This window comes from Myotis brandtii, unplaced genomic scaffold (assembly GCF_000412655.1).
Source record: "Myotis brandtii unplaced genomic scaffold, ASM41265v1 scaffold82, whole genome shotgun sequence".
NCBI lineage: Eukaryota > Metazoa > Chordata > Mammalia > Chiroptera > Vespertilionidae > Myotis > Myotis brandtii.
The window spans coordinates 8,930,858-8,955,494 of NW_005371324.1; the positions used below are offsets into that span (position 1 = coordinate 8,930,858).

At 34.9% G+C, this 24,637-nt stretch overlaps 1 protein-coding gene across 1 annotated transcript in view; it reads left to right on the plus strand.

Moving 5' to 3' along the window:
* Positions 1 to 24,637, plus strand: part of ACSS3 (acyl-CoA synthetase short-chain family member 3) — a gene marked incomplete at its 5' end in the record, with an annotated part of 171,505 nt that overhangs the window by 87,787 nt on the left and 59,081 nt on the right. Inside the window, 3 exons of the mRNA XM_005884178.2 lie at positions 5,488 to 5,568; positions 5,660 to 5,755; positions 18,599 to 18,750. Of these exons, the coding sequence (XP_005884240.1) occupies positions 5,488 to 5,568; positions 5,660 to 5,755; positions 18,599 to 18,750 (329 nt within the window). The remainder of the gene's footprint in view (positions 1 to 5,487; positions 5,569 to 5,659; positions 5,756 to 18,598; positions 18,751 to 24,637) is intronic.

Below are 24,637 nucleotides of genomic sequence, written 5' to 3' on the forward strand. Positions count from 1 at the left end.
TTTTTTACAGAGAGGAAGGGAGAGGGATAGAGAGTCAGAAACATCGATGAGAGAGAAACATCGATCAGCTGCCTCCTGCACACTCCCCACTGGGGATGTGCCCGCAACCAAGATACATGCCCTTGACTGGAATCGAACCTGGGACCCTTGAGTCTGCAGGCTGACGCTCTATCCACTGAGCCAAACCGATTAGGGCAAAAAAAAATCATTTCTTAAATGATCTCTTACTCCTGCAGTTAGCTCCCGGCATCCTTTTTCTTCTTAAGATTCTCACTTCCTTTTTGGTAGGTATAATCAGGATTAATGGGATCTGAAAATTTAATATTTGGGTTCTCAATAGAAGTACAGGAAAGATGAGCCCACATTCATTTATGCAGCATTTAGATATAAATTTTATGTCATCATATAGTTTGATTTCTCAATCTTTAATCTTCACGAGGATAAATAATGTTAGCCCATAAAAATATTCTGCTTAAAAATGCTCATTTCTCCTAGGCACATATAAGATACACATAAGACAGTCTGTTCTTTGGTTAGAATTTGCAGTTATATTTAGGGCATATTTGCATCTCTGCATCTGCCAGCCCTGGATTTGTCAGGTTGCTTTATGACAGGTTAATCTGTTAGCTGCTGCGAATATTCCGGCAGCCACAGCCGAGCTGCTTTGCATGCATTGCAGCCTTGTGGGCCTCTATCCTGTTTGGTTAGGTTGCCAGCATTCGAGATACTTCAAAGAGCTTCATGATAGAAGAATTCCTCATCTGGATGGGGTGCCTTTTGGGAAGTGAGAGATTTAGTGACAGTCATATTTATCTTCTTTTTGCTTGATATCACAGAGGGATAGTGAAACCCATTCTATACACTACCTCCCCCTGCAAAAAAAAGTAAAAAATAAGTTCAGTGCCAAAGGAGAACAGGGGAAAAGAAACCAAAAGGAGAAGCTTGAAAGGAAGGCATGCCAGGAAGGTGTAGATAAGGGCTTTCGTCCTGATGTGCATTTGCACAGCTTATGTCACTTTATTCCTGCACTTTAGGGGACTTATTCATATTCCCTACCCACCCCCCCAAAAAAAATTAAAAAGTCAAATATAAAAGCAGTGGAGTTTCTTATCTGTGTTACAGTTCTTGTAGTTAAAATGCTGGCCTTGTTACACTGTTCGTTGCCCATTACCTCACAGTTGTTCAGATCAACAAAAATGTCTACTGCTCATAGAGGCAGCATCAGAGCTTGTAGCAAGAGATTTTATGTTTGATGGAATATCCTAAATGGAACCATTCCATTTCTACTGATATGCTTCACTAAGTTCTACAAGTTTCAAAGGTTTCCCCTGAACCAAGAAGAGTATTTTTAAGAAGATTTTTCATACATGTGCTCATTCAATTAACGTTCAGTCATTTAATCTGTGGACAAATGTATTGAAGTACTATTCTATGCCAGACACGGTGCTGAAAGACAAAGGCTTCACCTCACAGCACCAGCCTGGTGGAGACCCAGTGCTAGGTTGGGCTGTCAGTGCTGGGAGGAGGTGTGCAGGCCATGGGGCCCTGGAAGCGGATGGGACGCGGTTACTGTGGGATCCCGGACAACGTCCAGCAGAGGTGGCAGCACTTTCACGAGGGCTTTAAGGGCTTGTGTGATGAACTAGGAGCTAACCAAGTTCAGAAGGGGGTGGGGTGGGGACTTACTGTAGGAAGAGGGAATATCATCTGCCTAGCCATTATAAGAAAAGAATAATGTTGATGTGTTGGAGTTTTTTAAGTTATCAGAACCATACCTTTTTTCTTCTCAATTTGCTGACTTCAACCATCGCTTAGTGATGGATTTTTTTTCTTCAGGCAAAATATTTCTTTTTTTTTTCTTCTTGCTTTATTTTTTTTTTCTCAGCTTGTCAGGCTAAAATTAATATATGTGAAATAGATATAAACATGCATAAGTAAAACATATGTAAACACACAATACGTATAGATAGATACACACATTTACATATATTTGTGTGTGAATATATATGTATATATCATGTGTGTAAACATGCCCATTTTCCTTGTATAAGCCTTTATCACAGAGTTGGGTGACAGAGGGGCTCAATTTAGGAAGCAAAGTTTTGTCACATGTTCCAGAATTCTCTTACCTGAGTATTTTGAGATTTTCCTCTTATTTTTATAGATCAATTTAAAAACATGTTTAGGATGAAGAGTTTCAAGCTCTTATTCTTATCGAACACCTCAGTCTTCCTTCCTCTTCTGCAACAACCCATATTGTTCTAACTATTTTAACTTGCAACAACCAAAACTGCATAACACTTGATATTTACCTGGTTTCTGTGTTACTTTAACGGTCCTATTTATGATGTTTTGTGGCTGTCCTTGTCTTCAAAGACAGCTCATTAAGCTGGGCATCGCACGGAGCCATCTGTGACAATTCTCTGGTCCCATTCCTGGGTAATTAATGGTTAGCCTTTCATTTTATTTGTACAGATTGAATTTTAAAAATGCCCTTCTATTGAAAGTGGGTTTTATGATTTTGTTTTCTTTTCTTTTCTTTTTTTAAAGAGCACATTCTCATTGTCTCCTTTCCTGTTTCTGAGGTAGAATTCATTTTTATGTCTTTATTTGTGGAATGGAGTGTTATTCCCACCTGGCTGTCTTTCAAGTTCTGCAGAAGACTAAGTATAATGGCCAATTCCACAGAAAACAGAGCAGTACATTGGCAGGTTACAGAGCTTTTCTGAGAATATATTAGGTCATCTACTGTCTTTACTTTTAAGGAATATAGAGTGTAAGTACATAAAAAAGTAATAACAGAGACTCAAAAGGGTAAAATGCAGTGTGCTTATGTTTCAGGGTTAAGCATTGGTATTAAATAAGTATTTTTACCTCATACTCAGGTTTCAAATATATGTTCAGATTCCATTTTTCATTTTTGATCAATTTGGTGTACTTAGGATATGATGATTTTTTAAAAACATAATTTATGTGTTTTCAAAGGCTCAACAAGATTTCTCTTTTGCATTTTAATTGTCATTACCTGGAAAGTAGGATTATAAACAAGAAATAAAAAATACTTTCTTTTTAGTCACATGTTATTAGCAACATTATAATGAACTCATTTTTTTAACATAATCTTTTAATTTTTTTAACTTTCAAACTTCTTGTAAAAGATCTACATGGAGAATATGAAATGATGCAGTTTTTTTTTTCTGCACCATATTAAATACTCAGAAAATTGCAAACTATTATCTGAATATTTTGGAGGCAATACCAAATTTCAGATCTAAAGTCTAAATTAATGAATGGCAAAGTGATGCTTGATGGAAATTATTTCACTATTTCATCCGTTAACAAAATAAAAATAAGTGGATATCAAAGACCAATAAAAAACAAATATGGATTTTCTCTCTCCTTTAGCTCCATTTTAATTGTTTTTAATGAGAATCTTTGAAGGTAACCTAATTATTTTGACATTTCTGCCTTTTGGGTGGGATTAGCACAGGGAGAAATAAAAATCAATAACTGCCAACTAAGGAAATATTTTTTTAATAAGATTTAAAATTTTAGCTTTTATGATTTAAAATTTTTGCTTTTATAATTTTAAATGCTTTACCATGCATGATCTCATTTTTAAGCCTCACTTTTTTTGGGGTCAAATGAATTAAATATCTACCATTTTACAGGCAGAACAGCATTGGTAAATATACTTTAAAAAGTAATCACTTGAGAGGTAAATAGAAATTTTGTAACCTATCCTTTAAGTTATCTTCTAAATTTCCCAAATGAATTGCTATTTATTTATGTTACCCTCAAGCCTTTAATTCCTTTTTATCACTTCCAGTTGATTTACCTTACCCTATATTACATAATCTAAAATTTGACCCATTATAATATTTATAGTTATTGATAAAAATGAGCTCTGAATGCAGAGACAGGAGGTGTAGAGAAAATTCTAAAACATTTTGAGTGAAATCATTACTGACATTATCACTGTCTACTGTAATGTATGGATAACATATTTTCTATGAAAAAGTTCACTTTTTTCTCCACAAAATGAATACAGTTTTTTAGAAAAGAGCGTTTGCAAGTTGATTACCATCAAATTCATCAAGCTAGTAAACCATAGGAAACGACCTTCTCAGTAGGACAAAGGAATTAGCAAAATACATGAAAGATAATACAGAATAAATTGGGGAAAGAGCTGCCCAGTTTACATGGGAGATGCTTAGGATTTCCAATTCTCCCAAGGTGATCAAGAGAGCCAGCTGCATGCTAACTATGGCATACAACCCAAAAATTAGCTGTCAAATGTCAACAAAGTGATATTTGCTAAGAGACCAGGTGTTGCTGCTGGTAGATAAAATGTGTTCCACAGCTTGGTACCTATGTTTTATTAGTGGTACCCCGGGAGAACAGAAATTTTAGTAACTGACAGAAAGTCATTTTCTTTTGTATTCCACTCATTTATGTATGTGTGTTACAGTCACAGAACAATGCCAGAGAGGTGCAATTAGGTACACTAGGACTACATGTGCCCTTTGGGTAAAATAATTATTTTCTGCACAGAGTAATTATTATTGCTCTACTAAAAATGCTTCATAATGCATTTGAGTGAAATATTGGATATTTCTTAGCAAGCATTCAACTTCCTGCTCTAAATATTAACATCAGGTCTTTTTTTTTTTTGAGCCAATGATGATTAATCTTTATAGTGAAGGAATAAACAAAATTAATTATTAAATTTACCATCAGTTCTTATTTATCATGAGACTTTGTTCAGTTTTCAAGTATGACTCTGTATAAAAGTTGCGTATGTTCAGTGTTGTGGATAGCTGCTAGAAACTGGTTCAATCCCTCCTGCTGTCCAAATGTAATATAAGGCAAATCTGTCAGCCTTAGATCCAACCCACCAGGGTTGATTCCTCAGAGTTTCAGAATTCATCACTAAAGAATTGCTCAGCTCAGTACTGGGCTAGCATGATCCCCAGTGCAGCATTGTAATGAGGCTCTGGTTAAAATATGTCTTTTTTTCTTCTAAGCATACTAAAATTTAATAATATTAGGGGCTAGACATCCTATTATAGTCTTTATTCTAGACACACAGCTACCTTTGGTCTTTCTGTGCACTTAATTTTGAGTTTCCATTTTTGTTCTGGAAATATATCTGAAAATGTAATGTTGTTAATTTATGTTACCACCAGAATACATTTTTATTGCATGTGATTCTGTGAAATCATAAGTTTTTCTTTAGAAGGTCAAGAATGATGTGTGAGAATGGATTCTGCAATTGAACTGATGTGGACAATTTATCCTGTGCTTATTATTGGAGGAGCCAAAGAAGTAATGACTCAGATACAATTATATAAAAGCCAAAGTGATTTGTAGTTTATGGAAGATGAAATACTTTAAACAGAAACTTTTGTTAGGTAGATCCTAGGAAGACAGAGACTTTTTTTAACACATTATTAATTTTAGTTTTATTTTTTTTCTCTCATTTAGGGTGTGGTTAGGCCCACTGGGGGATACGCTGTAATGCTAAACTGGACAATGTCTTCTATCTATGGACTTCAACCTGGAGAGGTAATCATGGATGTCAATTCATTTTACATGACATTTCTCTGATTAAGATACATGCATTTTATTATGGTTTTTGTTTTTTTTTTGTTTTTAGGTGTGGTGGGCAGCTTCTGACTTAGGCTGGGTTGTTGGACATTCCTATATCTGTTATGGACCTCTTCTTCATGGGAACACAACAGTTTTATATGAGGTAATAAAATGAAATTAATAAAACATATACATAATAATATTTTACTGAAACATTTTGGGATGTAGTTCTACGTAAGAGTAGAAAAATTAGAATTGGGACAGGGGACATTTTTATATCTTTATTTGTGGAACAATGCCATAAAAAGTTATATTCTGAAAAACATACACTAAAAACCTGATGTCTATCCCTAATAGATTTCTAGAAAATATTATATTAATACTGATCTTAGAATCTTAGTAAAAAAAAATAGTTATCATAAAACAAGCAACAAAGATTCACCTTTTTGTTCTTATAGGATCAACGAGTTTCCAAATGTATGATGTCTTGATTTTAGGTAGATGTTTTCACTGGTTTCTGATGATAGATACACAAACATGGAAGAAAATCATAGGCTGACCAGATTTATAGCTAAATAAATTTTTGCTTTAATATTCTGTTGCATGGATTAATGTCACCCAGGAATAAGATTTCTGTGTGTATACTAGAACATGTTGCTCATATGCTCATTATGTTTGATTTTATCTATGCCTTTTATGAATACTTAAAAGACATATTTAGAGTTGTAGGAGGCCAAAATTTAGAGGAATAGCAAAATGGTAGTTTACTAAATCAGTGTTGAAAATGAAATTGGACTTTTGGTACAAAAAGCACAAGATAGGAAAATAAGGAAATCTTTATCTTATTTTTATATTAAAAATAATTGCAGAAATGAAGTATGGGAAACTTGAGTTGGTTGCAGTTTATGTGGTTAAGTCCCTGTGCATTATAATTGTCCATAATTCAAACAAAAGCAGCTGGTAGTATTGCTTTTAAAAATGCCATACTAGTATATAATGTTATGATCTTATTTAATTCTTTCACATTTGGAAATTTGTGTTCAAGTTAATGGGGAGGAGAAAAAATAATTATTAGAAAGCATCTGGAGCCCTAGCCAGTGTGGTTCAGTGATTAGAGCATCAGCCCAAGTATGGAAGGGTCATGGGTTCAATTCCTTGTCAAGGGCACATACCTGGTTGCAGGTTTGATCACCTGTGGGGTGTGCATGGGAGGCAACCAATCAATGTGTCTCTCTCACATGGATCTCTGTCTCTCTCCATTCCTCCTCCCGTCCACTCACTCTCTCTCTCTCTCTCAAAAAAAAAAAAAAAATCAATGCAAAAAATATTCTTGGGTGAGGATTAACAAAACAAAACAAAACAAACAAACAAAAAGGCATCTGGAAGAAGGGGACTAGGATGAAAATAACGTCATATGAGAAAGAAATGAAGGAATTGTGAAAGGTCGGTTTGAAAAATAATATATTTAGTGTGTATATATGTTCAGTATCTTTTGATATTTAAAGACTTGCTATATATAAAGGAAATAGTGTAGTAATACAGAGTTACAGAGGCCAATATTTTGGGAATAATTAGAGATAAATTTAATTGTCCAGTAGTAGAATAATAGGCAACTTCTTAAATAAAAGGTTCTCTTTTATATAAAGTCTCTCAATATCAGATGAGGAATGTGGAGAAGGGAATTTTATATGTGGGATGTGGATAATAGTATTAGACCATGTCAAGGTTCTTTACAACCTTAAAATCCTGCAATGCAATGATTCTGAAAAAAATTAGAGTCTATTCTCTATATTTGTGGAATTCATCCAGTCACAATTTGAAGATATTAGTGTTCCTTCGTTTTTACCTGGCTGGTTTTCTATCTCTAAATCGTTGGGTTATTAAGTCAGATTTTGACCCATTAAACCACTTCTAAAAGAGTCTTGGTTGTTTGTCTTTATCTAGAACTAGAGGCCGAATTCGTGCACGGGTGGGGTCCCTCTGGGTGGCCTGCAGGGATTGGGCCAAAGCCTGCAGTCCAATGCTGCCGGCAGCTCCTACCTGCTGCTCCTGCTCATCCCAGCCCCACTGTGCCTACCACGGGCTCATGCCCAATCAGTCCCAATCAGGTGAGGCTCCCACTGCTGCTCGCCAGCCATGAGCCCTGCGTCTGGCGCCTTCCCAAGGGGAGTGGCCTGCGGGATCGGGCTGAAACCGGCTCTCTGACATCCCCCGAGGGGTCCTGGATTGAGAGAGGGTGCAGGCCAGGCTGAGGGACCCCACCTGTGCAAGATCAGGCTGGGGAGGGACTGTGGGAGGGCTCCAGGGCATGTCCAGCCCATCTCACTCAGTCCCGATTGGCCGGACCCCAGCGGCAAGCTAACCTACTGGTCGGAGCATCTGCCCCCTGGTGGTCAGTGCACATCATAGCGAGTGGTTGAGTAGCCTTAGCATATCATTAGCATATTACGCTTTGATTGTTTGTTCGGTTGTTCTGCCGTTTGGTCTATTTATTATAGACAGAATTATTATATAGGATGATGTACTCAAGAACAGTGTAGATGCTCTATAAATACTTGTTTTTGCAGAAGAGTGAATGAAATAAGCTACATTTTTAAAACTTTTCTTGGCACTCTGGTTTTTTTCCTATGACTTGTAAACATACTCAATTCTCTGTAATCACAAAACTAAGCCTTTTAGACAATTTCCCACTTCTAGCTTGCCTATCTTTATTTTCTTCTGCACTAAGATCCTTGAAAAAACACTCTACCCACACTGTCTGAACATATTCTTCATTCCATGGGAGTCCAAGTTCTGTCCACATCACTTCATAGAAGCTGCTGTAGCAGAAGCCAACAGTGACTTCATAAGTCAAAGGGCCTCTTTGATCTGATTTTATTTTCCTCTCAGTGGCATCAACCCTGACAGTTCCTTGCAGGTAATTCTCTCTCCACTCTTGTGCTCCATGCCCTTTTCTGTTGTTCATGCTGTTTCTTTTGCCTGGCATGACTTTCCCTCTGATTTTTTCATATCTTGTTAATTCCTACTAACCTTGAAGACTCTGCTTATATGTTATCTCTCCAGAGGTTCCTCTCACAGTCTTTGGCTGTGCTCAGTGCCTCGTTCCATGGTTCTGTTGTCCATTGAGCATATGTCTGTCGCTGAGATGACCACATTGTACTGAAACTATCTGTTTATACCCCGTATAGTCTGAAAACCTCAAAAACTAGTCTCTTGTCACAATGCATAGCATGCATATAAGCACTCAATAAATGCTTATGGAACCAAACTGAACTCTACTCTTTCTAACTTTTGACAGTTTGTCTCCTTTTGCTGTCTTGGTTTCTCTTACATTGATCGTTAATATGGGGGTTTAGTGGGGTCTTGTTCTTTCTCTAGTTTCTTGAGGTGTAAAATTTTGTTTATTTAATATCTTTTTTTAAAATGTCAGCATTTATCACTATAAACTTTCCTCTTTTTATTGCTTTTGTTTCATTCCCTAATTTTGGTGTCGTGTTTTCATTTTTATCTGTCTTAAGATACTTGAAATCTTTTTCCTGTGATTTCCTTTTTAACCCAATCATTATTAAAGAGTGTTTTGTTTAGTTTTCATATACTTATAAATTTTTCTCTTTTCTTACTATTACTAATTTATAGTTTCATTCCATTATGGACAGAAAAGATACTTGGAATTATTTCTATTTTCTTAAATTTAAGACTTGTTTTGTGACCTAACATGTAAGCTGTTCTGGAAAATGTTTCATATGCTCTTGATAAGAATGTGTATTTTTCTGCTGTTGGGTAGAAAGATGTTGGCCAAAAGGTACAAAATTTTAGTTATTTACTGTGAATAGATTCTGGAGATATAATGTACAGTAATGTGGTATAGTTAACGATAATGTAGTATATACTTGAAATTTGCTAAGAGGGTAGATTTAAGTGTTCTCACCATAAAAAAAAAAAGAATGGTAACTATGTGAGATAGTGACAATATTAATTAGCTTGATAGCAGTGATTATTTCACAGTGTACACATGTATCTAAACATCAAGTAGTACAGCTCAAATACAGCCAGTTTTTATTTGTTCATTATACTTCAGTAAAACTTGGGGGAAATGATGTAAAACTGCTCATATATCAAATGACACAAAAATGTATTTTATCTTAAATTTTTTAAAAAGAAATCATTGTACTCTTTTTGGGCTAAGTTATTACTTAGAGTGGAATATTAGTTATTTGTCACCTTAAATCTAGCTTGGCATTACATCATAAACTGGTTGGCATACTTGATCTTGATATGGCAAATGTCATGTTTGTGTGATAACATTCTCTTTGAAAGTTTTCAAGGAATGAAGTTTGCTCTTATTTTACATTTGTTTGCATTTCACAAATTGTTAACTTTAAGTAGCAAACTACTTTGATGACTCTTCAGAGTATGCTCACTAGATTAGCTAGGGCAGATAGTTGTCTGTTAATAATTCAATAATTAACTTTGAAGGTGTGTACTACATCTGCCTACTCGGGCAATAAATTAGTTAGAGGAAGTAGAGGATTTAAGATTCTGAACTGTGGTGTGGGAGCATAGTCACTTGTCTGGAAATGTGAATATCTGTGTTATTTGTCTTGCTCTGCCTTTATTTGCCTATATAACCTTAGGCGAATTAACTCAACCACTTCTAGAATCAATTTCTTCATTATTAAAATAGAGGGTGGACACATGTTCTCCCAGTTCTGTATTTCTGTGAATCTGCTTCAAGTTCATTGTTTTTCTTTTTCTAGAATAAGTATATGATTTGATAGCATGTTTTAATGTTTATGACTCTGGAATTTATTCCAATTTATATTCATAGTGAGTAAAGCTGACTCTTCAAATGCATTTAGTGAAGAAATGTTTCATTTTAAATTAGTGAAAATTTTAGTGTTTGAGAAGAAGTATAGCAGTTAAGACTTCCATACCATGATTCCTGAAATGTCTACAAATTGTTTGGCCTCAGACAAGTTACTTAACTGCTCTCAGCCTCAATTTTCTCCTGTATAAATATTGATATTAGTTGTACTTTTCTTATATGGCATTAAATTGGTGAATCTATGAAAAGGCCTTAGAATAGTTGCCTTGATATAATAGTACAACAAATGCTATTATGAGCTACTGTTGTTATTTAGAAATAGGAATGTATTCATTCCCAGAATAGAATTATACAATATAAACACCAACCTTCATTCCCATGTGAGCCCATCACTATAATGTTTGAATTTTCACATACTCGACATTTCTTCTTTCAGTCTGGTTGTCCTCACCACTCGAAACAGTCATCACAGCACTACAGCAGCTCCCCTTGGAGCCCATTAATTCTCTCTAAGCACCTGCAAAGGAATCAGCACACAGGGATGTGTTGATCCTGCTACCACCAACTTTGAAGAATGAGAGGCAGATATGGAAAATAACCCAGTGGTCTCTCCCTTCAAGAGTCTGTTCTTTTAGAGTAGAACTTGTGAGAGAAATAAGAGTGGCCTTGAAGTCTTTCATCTGTGAATAATGCATTTCATGGTTTACCATTACCCATACATTTATAAGCTTTCATTTTTATTTTTTGATGGGCTTTATCATTACTAATTTTATACTATATATATATCTATATATCTATATCTATATCTATATCTATATCTATATCTATATCTATCTACTTCAGAATATTAAGTTTGATAATCTCTTATTGAATGCTCTTTTCCTGAATTCATAGGAGGAAGGAATAGTTTAGATAATCTTGTCTTTTTTCTCTTTATGAATGATTACTGTGAAAATTAGCTCAACTCTCCCCTTTATTTGCATAGGAATCAAATAAGATAATGTATGTGAAATGAGTTTGAAGTCTTCAAAGAAATATGATATATATGTATATTATATATAGTAAGATATAACAGCATTACTTATACACATATATTTTACACATATTTTCAAAATATTAATAACTATTCCGCTGTATATTCACGGACAGAACTTTAAACCTTCTCCAAGTTTGAACATTTCATATTTCAAATACTGAGGATAAGAACTACTTCCAGATTGCTTTTGTATTGAACAGTCTTGTCAAATTATCCCCAGTGTATCTTAATGCATATGTCATCTACTTCTGTCAATGCTGCACTGGACCCTTAGTCTTCATGAAGTCATCCTATAGTGTATTTTCCTCACATGGACCCTCCGAATGCTTGGCCCCTTCCAGCCTTCATTTATCAATATAATTTTACCTGTATTTATTGTAGTTATCTTCTTTTTATAAGAACTTTGCCATCTCACTTATGTTAATCTGTTTTGTCTAACTTGATTTTCCCTATTTCAGGGAGAGAGATTTGCTTCTTTTAGGCAGAGGGACATGTTACTTCATTATAAGACTAGTAGCCACAGTGTTGCTAACTAGTGCACTCAGTAGGCACACATCATAGTCCTTTGTTTTCCCCATCATGTAATGGAAAACGATAGTCTTTTGATGTAGTATATCACCAATGTCCTTTTCTGTATCTATGGAATGAGAAAAAGCGATGACTCGGTTTTTCCTCTGATTCAGGCCATATAATGTGATTTTCTCAACTGGGAAAGATTGTAAAGCTGATGTCAGCATCTTTTAGATTTCTCTCTCACTCGACCAAGTTGTACAAAGATACTTATTGTTTAGTTTATTTTTCTCTATGTGCGCCTGTGTTTTATGTTGGCGCAAGCAAGTTCAGCTATTGTCATAGCTCCATCAACAATATTTATTGGTGCCTATTGTAGCTCAACATCTTGCTAGGGGCTGATAGGGAGACAGAATAAACATCGGGTGCACTCCTTGGACTGAAAATCCAGACAATATATTTAAAGAGGATAATATAGAGGACAGAAAGCAAACAAATCAAGACTAAATTTTTTTTACTCTATGTAAAATATATGAAAAAAATGTTCAGAAACTATAATGAGCCATGGCTTGTGACAAATACTCTATTTAATTCTTGTACCTGTTTGGATGCAGTTTTCTGATGCTAGAACTAAATGAGGATCAAAGAAATTAAATAAGTTGCTTTAGGTCACATAGCTTGTAAATGGCAGAGTTGGGACGCCACTCTGACTCAAAAATACGTCCACCAGTCCCTTAAGGGAAGCTTATGGACTATAATAGACAGAGAAAACTATGGAAAAGACAATACAAATCATAATAGTAGCTACTATTGATTGAATGGTGGGTAATAGGAACTTTTCTAAGCACTTATACACAAGGCCTTAATTAATTCTCTCTCTACAAACCCATGGGGTAAATATCTTGAGCCCCTATTTACAGCAGAAACTGAGGATCAAAGACAGTAAATAACCAGATGGAGCTAGGATTTGAAACAAGGTTTTCTGGCTCCAAGGTCAGTGCTCTCTTGCTACATTTTAAAGATGAACAATTGGGAAGCTGTTAAGTGCAAACTACATGGCCAGAACCAGTGGTCTGAACATTAAGAAGGCAGGATGACAGGGATTCAGGTGGATATTACAAGAAAGAAGTAAACAGGACGTTGAACATAGCTGTGATGTCTTCAGTTAGGACAACGTACATAATGGCAGTTATCAACTGAAATACTGCAGTAGAGCCACGACTGTTGTGCTGGGGAAATGGTACTTTCGAGTTTGGTAATGTTGAGTTTAAAGGTGCCACTCAGACATTTGCATGCTGCTGGGAACCAGGTTTGAAGCTCAGAAAAACGTTCAGAATTAGAGATGTAGAAAAGTTAATCATTCAGTCCCTAAGGTGATGAAGATCCTCAGAGAGGTGAAGATTTAGAAAGGGGCATGATGTAAATTGAGAATGAAAAATTGGAGAGGCTGTAGGAGAATCAGAAAAGCAAGGTGTCCTGAAGACCCGTGGAGGGGAGGTTTTTCAGAAGATAAGGCCTCAGCAATCTGATTGAGAGAGGTCTGGCCAGGCAGCAGCTGAAGAGAGCTTTGGAGATTAGGTGTCATTAACCACCTTTATGAGAGCAAATTTATAGGAAGGTTTATTGTGTTTATTTTGTTTTGCTTTTTAACATGGGGACATATGTGCATGTTTCAGGGCTTTTTTAAGTAAAGGATTCAATGGTATGGAGGAGCCAGGCTTTGTACAACCTCAGGTCGAATTGCAGTGTGCATACATATGGAATAGCCACCCTTTATTTTCTGGGTAGAAATCTGGAAGTGTAAGAAAGCAAGACGCCATTTAATTTCTCTGCTTACAGCAAAGTCTCACTATTCACCATAAATAAAAAACAAAACAAAACACACCTTAATTGGTCCCTCTAGGGCAGAACAGCAGAGTGATTGTACATCAGCACGGAGGAATTCAGAGATGAAAGCTAGAAGTCACGAGCCACCAGCTCTCCTAGTGATAAATGCTCCCTCTGACTGCTGAGAATGGTAAATATGTCAGAGTCCCTAATTAGCACAGTACTGGTCCTGCAGAATTACCAGTTCCAGTGCTCTGCTTCGTTTGCCTGGCATCAATACTTCAGAGTTAAGCATCTTTTTAGTGAGACAGATAGACTCTTATGACCTAGGTGGAAGCAATGGCCTGTGCACTGGCCATACACGGCCAACTCAGAGCTGGGAGAAGGCAGGGGAAGAACCAAACCAAAAGGGATAGATACATTTTTCAAAACATTATCAAGGTATAATTGACAAAATATTGTAGGATATTTAAGGTGTATATTGTGATGATTTTAAACACATGTACATTGTGACAGCATTGCTCCTACCTAGTTAATTAAAACATCAATCGCCTCATTTATTTATGTTTGTTTATTTTTGGTGAGAATATTTAAGTTCTACTCTTGAAAGTTTTAATTATACAATACAAATCTTATAGCTGAAAGTTTGTACAAAAGGATGGTGCTGTCCTCACTTTAGAACAGCGGTTCTCAACCTGTGGGTTGCAACCCCTTTGGCTGTCGAACGACCCTTTCACAGGGGTCGCCTAAGACCATCCTGCATATCAGATATTTACATTACGATTCATAACAGTAGAACATTACAGTTATGAAGTAGCAACGAAAATAATTTTATGGTTGGGTCACAACATGAGGAACTGTATTTAAAGGGCCAGAAGGTTGAGAACCACTGCCTTAGAACATGGTTCGGTAACATTCTCAGAAGAGTTCTAAAAAAAGACCAGGTGTGTTTTTAATCCTGCTACAAAAGTTTTATGTCAAAATTTGAGAAACCACAAGTAGCTTTGACTCCAAGCTCTAGATTAATGGAAATCATGGGATTATTAATAAAGTAAGTGATTTTTTGCTCAAAGGTGTAGCTCTAGTGTTTTTTATCTTTGTTTTGCTAAGTTGCTATATTCTACTACTGTCCTATGTTGAAAATGTAACCTCATTGGGAATTTGTGAGAAGTCAAGACATTACCTGGATTTTTAACTCAGGACTTATCATTTGTTGTCCATAAATATTAACACATTGAATCATAAGTAGTAGAAAATTGTAAGTGCTCATTAATTTCAAGGTATTTGGTAACTGGCTTGTTTTCAATGCTTTGTAACATCCCACTAACCACATTATAAAAATGGGCAATTGATTGTCTATGAACCTCTGATGTAAAAATTTCATGATTTATAACAGCTGAAAGCTTATAACCTCTGCTTTGGCACTGGAGGGATTGCTTTTTGCCTTTGTTTTCTGGACAGCCACCAACAGCGTAGACTATAGGTTAGGGGAAGAAAATAAAAGCAAATGGTAAGGACATAGATTTGAGTTTTGAAGAATTTTTAAATTACTTTAACCTTTTAGGCATATTGCTGCTTTTGGTGTGTATGTTGTTTGTTAAAAATCCCTATAATCTTAGAATTTTCTCATTTTAAATTTGAATAGTATTTGGGCTCCTAGCCCTTACTGAATACAAGTTCTGAAATTAGCGTCATTTTTCCTCTCCGGCAGTTCAGCATAATTAGTGTGTTACTGGTTACTTTAAAAAAGCATTGTAAAGGGATGATATTGCCTATCTGTGTGTGTGTGTGTGTGTGTGTGTGTGTGTGTGTGTGTGTACCGGAGCCTGTGTATGTGCAGGAGGGCAGGAGAGAAGATTGTTCAATAAAATCAGTAAGTTACGGAGTCACTTTCATTTAGAGCTCATAATGAAAGTGGCTTACAGGCTTTGCTTCATTTTTCTAAAGCTCTAGTGGTGATAGTTGTTGAGAACGTATAGGTCCTATATTTATTACTTTATTCCTTCCCTTTATTAGACACAAATAGTTTGTACCATCTGCTATGTAATTTTTAATAATATTATGTCACACAAACATCCATTATTACCAGAATATAAGTCCCATTAGAGCAGAGCCTTACCTAGTTTGTTCATAAAATTATTCCCAGCATTTAGAACAGTGCCTAGCCCATAGTAGGTGCTCAATAAATATTTATTAAGTGAATAAATATATTAGCACTACCTAATTTAGTATGACTTGTTTTTATGTGGATGATGGTTCTGATGCAAGATATTGCTCAGTGCTGCATAGTATTACCTGAAGTGTTTACATCATTCAGAACCTAATGTTTGTATTAATCCGCAGCTGTTTTGGGGAACAGTAAGTTCTTTACTATATCATAATATGTTTTACTTAAGATTTGAGATCAAATGGAAATTCATAAGAAAATAAAAGTTTAAAATATATAAATAGTAAAGCAATTCTAACATAAGGAAACATCCTATTCCTTATGATGTTCAAATAATCTTGAATAATTTGGGAATGGACAATAAAATGCAAAATATCTGAACCTATTGAGATCAACTAAAAACATTATAAACTTTTATGTATCCATCCTTCAGTGTCCTAATAGTAATGGTATGTTATCTGATTTTTATACTGGGTAAATATAATATTAATGAAAATTTGGCACAGTGTCAGAATTGCAACAATTGTTATAATTCTATATTATTTATAAAAGTATGGTAATGTTTCTAACTAATATTTTTAATACTTTAATCATTATTGTTATCTTTAGACATAATTAATTAAAGGCATTGTAAACTACATCAAATTGTGCCCTCTGTGTAGGTAGTCATTATGGGATAGCATTTTCATTATGATGCTCATATCATCTTTTAGTAAGTATATTATTGTCGCATGAACTTTGATTGGATATAAAATATCTTTCTTCACTGGAGGTCAAACTACTTTAAAATATTATCTCAGTGCTTTTAGCTTATTGAGGAAATATTAGATCAGTGATTTATTCTGATTTAGCAGGCAAGAAAATGGAAAGTCAATTGCATAAGGTCAGCTGACAAATCATTTCTTATGGGGTTAATATCAAGTTTCTCAAAGTCACAATCTACTGCACAAGGAGCTGAGCAGTGCCTAAGACAGATCAAAGAAATAAAAGTCAAATGTTTACCTTGTTTGGTTAGAAAGAATAAAGTTGCTGGCTCATTTTTAGATCGCTGTGCTTAAGGCTTCAAAATGTGTTAGTCAAATTATGTACATGAGTTGCCAGATTGTATACTGTGTCAATGTGTTGATCTATATGAGGTGGTAATGAAATAAAACACAATCAAGTTTTTTGGGATAGCTGGGATAATAAAAAATAAATTTCTAGTTGCAATAATACTTTCTTTTATATTAAGAGAGTCCAGCCTGTATGACTCAGTGGTTGAGTGTCGACCTAAGAACTAGGAGGTCATGGTTCGATCCCGATCAGGGCACATGCCTGGGTTGTGGGCTCAATCCTCAGTAGTGGGCATGCAGGAGGCAGCCGATCAATGATTCTCTCTCATCATTGATGTTTCTATCTTTCTGTCCCTCTCCCTTCCTCTCTGAAATCAATAAAAATATACTTTAAAAAAGGAGCAAGAAAAAAAGCAATAGAACATAAGGAAGTCCTAAAGAGTTTTTTTTAAAAATTAATGTAATTTTCATTAAAGAATAATAAATTCAACTATGAAAAAAATAAAAGTAAAATCAAAATCATGCCCTATCAAAGGTCCAATTAGAAGTGGATAGTAAATCTATATTATTGAACAGTTATGGTCTGCCTTATATTATTATCTTTCATTTATTATTCTCTGTGGGGAGATCTCTAAGTTTATTGCCAGCAAATTCTTCCCTCCTTTACCTTAGTTCAGTGTTTCTCAAGTGTGTTTTCCAGACCATCAGATCCTTGGGGTGCTCAGATGGGACATGTGGTCAAAGAAGTTTAAGAAATGGTTCGTATATAACATATATTAACATTCCAGGCACGTTGATTTAGAAACACAGAAAAAGCAGCACAGATGAGAATGGACTGAAGAATAATGGGTGTGGCAGAGCCACGATCGATTTTTGTGGGTCATTTCAGCTTTTTACAGAATTATTTACTTGTTTAAATGCCATGCTCATTTTCCACTTTGCAGAAACATCAATTAAAAATGCTTTATGTTCTTTTTAATTGTATAGTTTGTCATAATTGTTAGATTTTTATGCATGAATTTTGATTGAACGTGTATAATGTCATTTTGAGGCTGTGGGAAACATGCATTTTGGGATGTCTTATTGGGTTTAAAAAAAAATTCATAGAATTTGCTATCCTTGGAGTGAGACATTTAATTGAAAAGGTCATTGCTCAGAAATCACTGTGATTCCAGATTTTTCTCTCTTCTCAGATATTTTAAGATTTACTATTGTCGCTTGTAATAGTGATCATGAAAAAAAGATAAGTTAGCAATGTAGTTCTCATTCAGCCTACCATACAAAACCATCTATTTAATTTCTTATAAAATAGAAGACTGTTGAGTACTATTAGTTTGAATTACAAAACTTGAGAAAAGAAACATCGGAGTTTGAAAAGCTTTTAGGTTGTTGTAATGGAACAAACGACCTCTCTGATTCCCGGGCATTTGGTTTGTTTTATTTATGATAGAACATGGGAATGTTTTACAAGTAAGACTTGTTGAGAGTCCCAGCTTATTAACGTTTCTGTGTTAAATGTGTAAGTGTTGACCCGTCAATGAAATATGAGGCATTTTACCCAGTGACATTTTAAACGAATCTCATTGTAGGGGAAGCCTGTGGGAACACCAGATGCTGGCGCTTATTTCCGCGTGCTGGCGGAGCATGGAGTAGCTGCCTTGTTTACAGCGCCCACTGCAATTAGAGCAATCCGTCAACAGGACCCTGGGGCAGCCTTGGGGAAGCAGTACTCGCTAACAAGGTGAATGGGATGCGCAAGGCAAATTACATCAAAAACCGCAATCTGAATGAATAACCGAACGTTTTATTTTTTCTGGCACTGCAGTATCTTGTGGAGAGAGCCCAAAGATTCTGAATGATAGTAAGAATGACTCTTCTAAACATATCTTTGAAATACGTGGAATTATTTTAATTACACCATGGATATTTTTAAATACCACATCATGCTTATGTCAGTTCAAATATTACCCAAATATTTTTAAAACTACGCTGCTTATATTTTTCTTAAAGTAAAGTACTGACTATAAATTAAAATGCATACATATATGCATCTTATATAGATGTATACCTGTATAATCTACATCTATATCTCTGTATATACCTGTCTTTTGAAAATAAAATAATGGTTTTAATAGCAGAAAATATTATTTTATTTTACATATATAGATAAAATATGAGTTTTATAGCTCAAATTACCTTAGTTGAAAGAGTGAAGGAAATTATTTTTATTATTTTATAATAATATGCTGTGAAGAGTTTAGATATTTTTATGCTGGCTTATTGACATCCTCTTTAGCTTAATGATATGTATATCCAAAGATAATTATAGCAATTTGTATCTTTAAGGCAATTTCCAGCATCGATTCTCATCGAATCTCTTTGAAATAGGTCACTGCTATCATAAACTAAAGGAAGAGATTTTATTGTTTTCTCAAGTCAGAAAGTGTGTTTGCATGAAGTTGGTTTGAATTTTTTAAGTTAAAAGCCAAATGTTACTAATTTTGTGTTGCTATGGCCCAAAGAAGGAGTTAAAAATAGATAACACACACCGATTGCAGATGTAAGCAATCATTTGGGCAGGGTCAGTGGTTTTATTTGTTTCTTTTTTCTTTTTTATTTTATGAAAAAGTAGATCTGTGTTTACATCCAAATTTACTTATCATCCAAAGAGTACTTTCTTATTAAAATAAAAGGTGTTCATAAAATGAATCTTCTATTATAATATTTATATTAACCCTCTATTTATTCATTCAATTGTGACATTTCAATTAGGTTTCCTGCCTTTTAGTCAAAAGGATAGAAATATAAACTTTGCAAATGCATTTGAGGCTGTGTATAATCTTCACATCTTAAGACAGTTCCAGGGCTTTTGAAGAAGCAGTGATTGTGGTTTCTTGCAGTGTCTCTTTACTGACAAACGCATTCTGATTGCAGGGCATTCAATTGTGTGACCAGCAAACTAAGGTTGCTCATTTGCTACATTGTCTTCTTTTTCCGTTTGTATGTGGGCTTTAGATGCCATCTTTTATGTGAATGCAGGAGCTGTTTCTAATTCGCCTAATGTTTAAAGCATCAAACAATCCTAATTGGCTATTAAGTCATCGTTTACCAAAGAATACATAAAGATACGGAGTCAGATTTTAGCGTAAAAGAAATTGCAGTAAGTTCCTCCTGATCATGCTCCTTTGTCTTTAGGCAACTAAATTATTTATGATTATGTGCACATATGTTTCTAATAGGTATTTAGGAATGAAGACTCTGCAAACACCCTCAATTATTCAAGTTACTACTACTAATAAGTGCAAATACTCAAAATCTATGTACTAGCCATAAGCAGCTTACTTTTATCTTGCTTTGTCATCATAATAAATAAGAATTCTGATGATCTTCATCATACAAATGAGTAACATTGGTCCCAGAGCGTTTAAGTAACTCTTTAGAAAGAAAATAATCCAGGCAGTTTGACTAGGCCCCACACTCCTAACTAATTACCACAAACATTCTTTTACTATGAGAGGTAAAGTAAGAACCTCACAAAGCCTAGAGATGTTTATCATTTGTGGGATAAAAGCAACTTTCACTTTTCATATATTTTTAGTCTATTCAGAGATAATACCTTCACTGAACTACTTTAATGGATTCTCATTTGTGGACTAGGAGAATGTTAGAAACAGAAGGGACCGTAGAAATCCAGCTATCTCATTTTAAAAACAAGGAAACTGAGGTCCAAGAAAGGTTAAATTTGGTTTAGAGACAGAATAAATACCAGAATTCAACTCTTCTCATACAACTATACTTTTATATTTATGTTCAAGACCTTTTGTACTTACATAACCAGAACTATATATTCATTTTATCATAGTCGACTAGAATTTGGAAAAATAGATTAGAAGTCGTCTAATGGAATCATTTCATTTTACAGTTGAGAAAATATTGTCATAGAGAGGTGAAATAGTATCTCTTAGATTTCACAACTACTCTGGGACAAAGCTGGAAGTAGGCAGTACAGTATGGTAGTTAAGATTCTGACTCTGGAGTTAGACAAGCTGGGCTCAATGTACCATTCACTGGCTGTGTGAGACCTTGGATGCAGCCTCCCTTCCCCACCTTTATTCACTGTAAAGAGTAATAGAGCAAGAATATAATGAAAATAAAAGGCATCTAAGCCATGCAAAGCATTTGTAACAGTTCTTATGGACTAAGTCTTAGATATTATTATCTCCTGCTTTCTAACTCATTTCCCTTTTACATCACATCTTAATAGTTTATTTTCCTATGATTTTCGAGTTCAATCTTAAGTTAGTAAATGCAAGAGTGGGCAAAAGTAGGTTTACAATTGTTTTTGAGTATAGCAAGTAGTCTACAAGAATGTGTAAATAACGAAGGCCAGCAGTTGGAGCACATATGAGATTATGCGTAAGTGTATTTGCCATTGTGACATTCCTTTGAGTTAATAAAGCTATTGTAATATTCATAACCTGAATTTCCTTTTCCATATGAACAACTGTTAACCTACTTTGCCCACTCCTGTCTTCAGTGCTGGGATTTCCATTCAAGATATCACAGTACCTCTTACTTCTTGCAGCCTTTCTTTTCCAATTACTTAGCAATGAGAGCTAACACAAAAGAGAAAAAGCCTAGCATCAGAGATGAGCTAAAAAACAAAAACATTTCTATAGACTGGAAATGACTGGAATAGAAAGTGGTAAGGCTGGTTGTATTCAGATGTATCCCAGGTGGAAGTGCCATCCAAGTACTAAGCAGGTTAGATATAAGTAAATTCTCATTGGACATGCCATTTGGAAGTTGTAAAACATAAGCTGAGGCTATAGATAAAATCTATAAGCTACCAGAGAGAATCAACAGAGCACCAAAGAGGAAAATCAAACTGATGCTAATAGATTTCAGATGACAACTGTGAAGGATCTTCAAAGTGCTGAGGGAGGATTGTCAAACTAATTTTTTTTTTTTTTTATTAAAGACTGAGGGCAAAATAGACAAATGTTCATATGGACAAAGCTAAAAGAACTTATTGTCCAAAGACTTTAGTAAAAGAAAAAATACACATGGGGGAATGGTATGGGTTTAAAAAATACGTAGCTGATAAAACCGATAAAATATTTTGTTGAATTTATATATTTGGCATAACAATCTTAATAGGATATTGTGGTTAAACAGAAGCCAAAATTAATATCGTAAATAACAATAACAAAATGGTGGAGAGTTTTTTCAAAAAGTACTTTGAGTTTTCTCTTGAAAAGTAATTTTCTTCTACTGGGGAAGAGTAGGAGAAAATAGAATGAAGGAAAGATGGAGATAACCGCAGGAACACTGATGGCAAAAAATAATGATGTTTGTCATGTGAATGAGGAGTTGATGCGGCATCACAAAAGTACTTTGAGTTTTCTCTTGAAAAAGTAATTTTCTTCTACTGGGGAAGAGTAGGAGAAAATAGAATGAAGGAAAGATGGAGATAACCGCAGGAACACTGATGGCAAAAAATAATGATGTTTGTCATGTGAATGAGGAGTTGATGCGGCATCACTGAAATAATCTATCTTTATTTAACTTCTTTTGGCATAAATAAAGAGTAATTTTCAGTGGTTTGGTAGTTTATGGACCTTGAATAAGACATCCATTTTCGTTTTCTTCTGTCCCTACTTTATTACCTGGAAATTCTTCACTGGAATTTATCTTTTAGCTCTTTATTCATTTCAGTGCAGCTTCCTGTCCATTTTGGACTAAAATTAATTTGATAGCACTACCATTTTTCTGTTTCCTTTTGGCTTAATTTTCAACTTTATTTTAATCTCAAATTGTACTCAGTTTTACATATAGTTGGGGGAAGGTGTGTAGGTCTCCTTCCCATTAATGCCCCCCCTCCTTTTTCCTACTCTGAATATTGCATATTATCTTTTTTGTTTATATTTTTAGTATTATAAATTTGGAAGTAGATTCATTTTTTGTGTGTGCTACCATCAGAATATCATCCAGATAATTAATCTATGTATATAAAAGCCTAAGCAATTGGATGACTGGTTGACCAGTCGCTATGACGTGCACTGACCACCAGGGGGCGGACGCTCAATGCAGGAGCTGCCCCCTGGTGGTCAGTGTGCTCCCACAGCAGGAGCCCCACTCAGCGAGCTTACTGAGTGGCAGCAGGCACAGCAGGGCCAGGATGAGCAGGAGCAGTGCAGCGCTTGGCCTGGGCTCGGGCTCCTCCCCAGCTGCCTGCTGCTTCACGAACTACTACATCCCCCAAGGGGTCCCGGATTGCGAGAGGGCACAGGCCAGGTTGAGGGACCCCACCGGTGCACGAATCCATGTACCAGGCCTCTAGTTAGTCTATAATTATCTAGGGTAGCACTATCTAATAAACCTGAGCTCTATAATAAGGTAGGTACTAGCCACATGACACTACTAAACTCTAGACAAAGGATTAATACTGCTAAAAAAATGATAGTTTCAATTTTTTTCAATTTTAATTGATTTAAGTTTTAAATAGCCACAGGTGAATGATAGTTTGTAATGTATCCAGGGAAAGGAAATGTCTATACTACTTTTACATTTTTCTAAATCACCAATGATTTCAAAATTTTGGGCACCTTGATTTTAATGAAAATGGAAAGGATTCTCTAACTTGCAATGAAGCTAGCTGTCACTTTTACCATTTTTTATTGAATATCAAATATTTCTATTTTGCTTTAGTGCCAGCATAAAGATTACTACCATAATATTAATGTAATTCAAATCGAAGGAAAGAAAAACAATAGAATTGTAATGGACAATTATAACAATAAATACTAAGTTTTAAGATACGTAATGCTAAAATTTGTCATCAGATAAGAATTCATTGCTAATGCATGGCTTATTATTGTAATAATTTAATTATTTCATTGTAATATACTTGGCTGGGAAATAATGCCAAAAATTAATTAAATAAAAAATTATGATAAAACTTGTAAAAATGCTGGTAATATCAAGTTATTGTTTCTTCATTAGCCAAAAATTATTTTGTATTTTGTGCTAACATTTTTAATTGACAGTGTTTAGCATCATTTTTATTAATAAATACTTTTGAAGTTCTAGATCTTCAGTTTTATATATAAGCTAAACATACAACTATCTGGAACATCTAGAGCTCTTTGAAGTAATCTGTGGTTTGACAGATGATGGAAATGCTGCCTTTTATAACTATAAATATCTTCTTTTTTTTCTTTATATTGTTGGCATCAGCCAAACCTATCATTTTATATATTTTAATACAAATGATCTAGATGCATAATATTTTTTAAATATGTTTTTATTGATTTCAGTGGGAGGTAGGGAGAGGAGAGAGAGATATAAACATTAATGATGAGAGAAATATCATCAATTAGCTGCCTCCTGCAAGCCCCCTACTGGGTATTGATTGAACCTGAAACCTAGGCATGTGACTGACCTCCTGGTTCATGAGTCCATGCTCAACCACTGAACAACACCAGCTGGGTGAATATTGTTTACTTTTTCAAACAGCAAACTGTTGAAAATTAAATTCTGTTCTTAAAAGTTTTAGACTAATAAATTTATTACACATATATTATTATAAATATACTAGAGGCCCGGTGCACAAAAATTTGTGCACT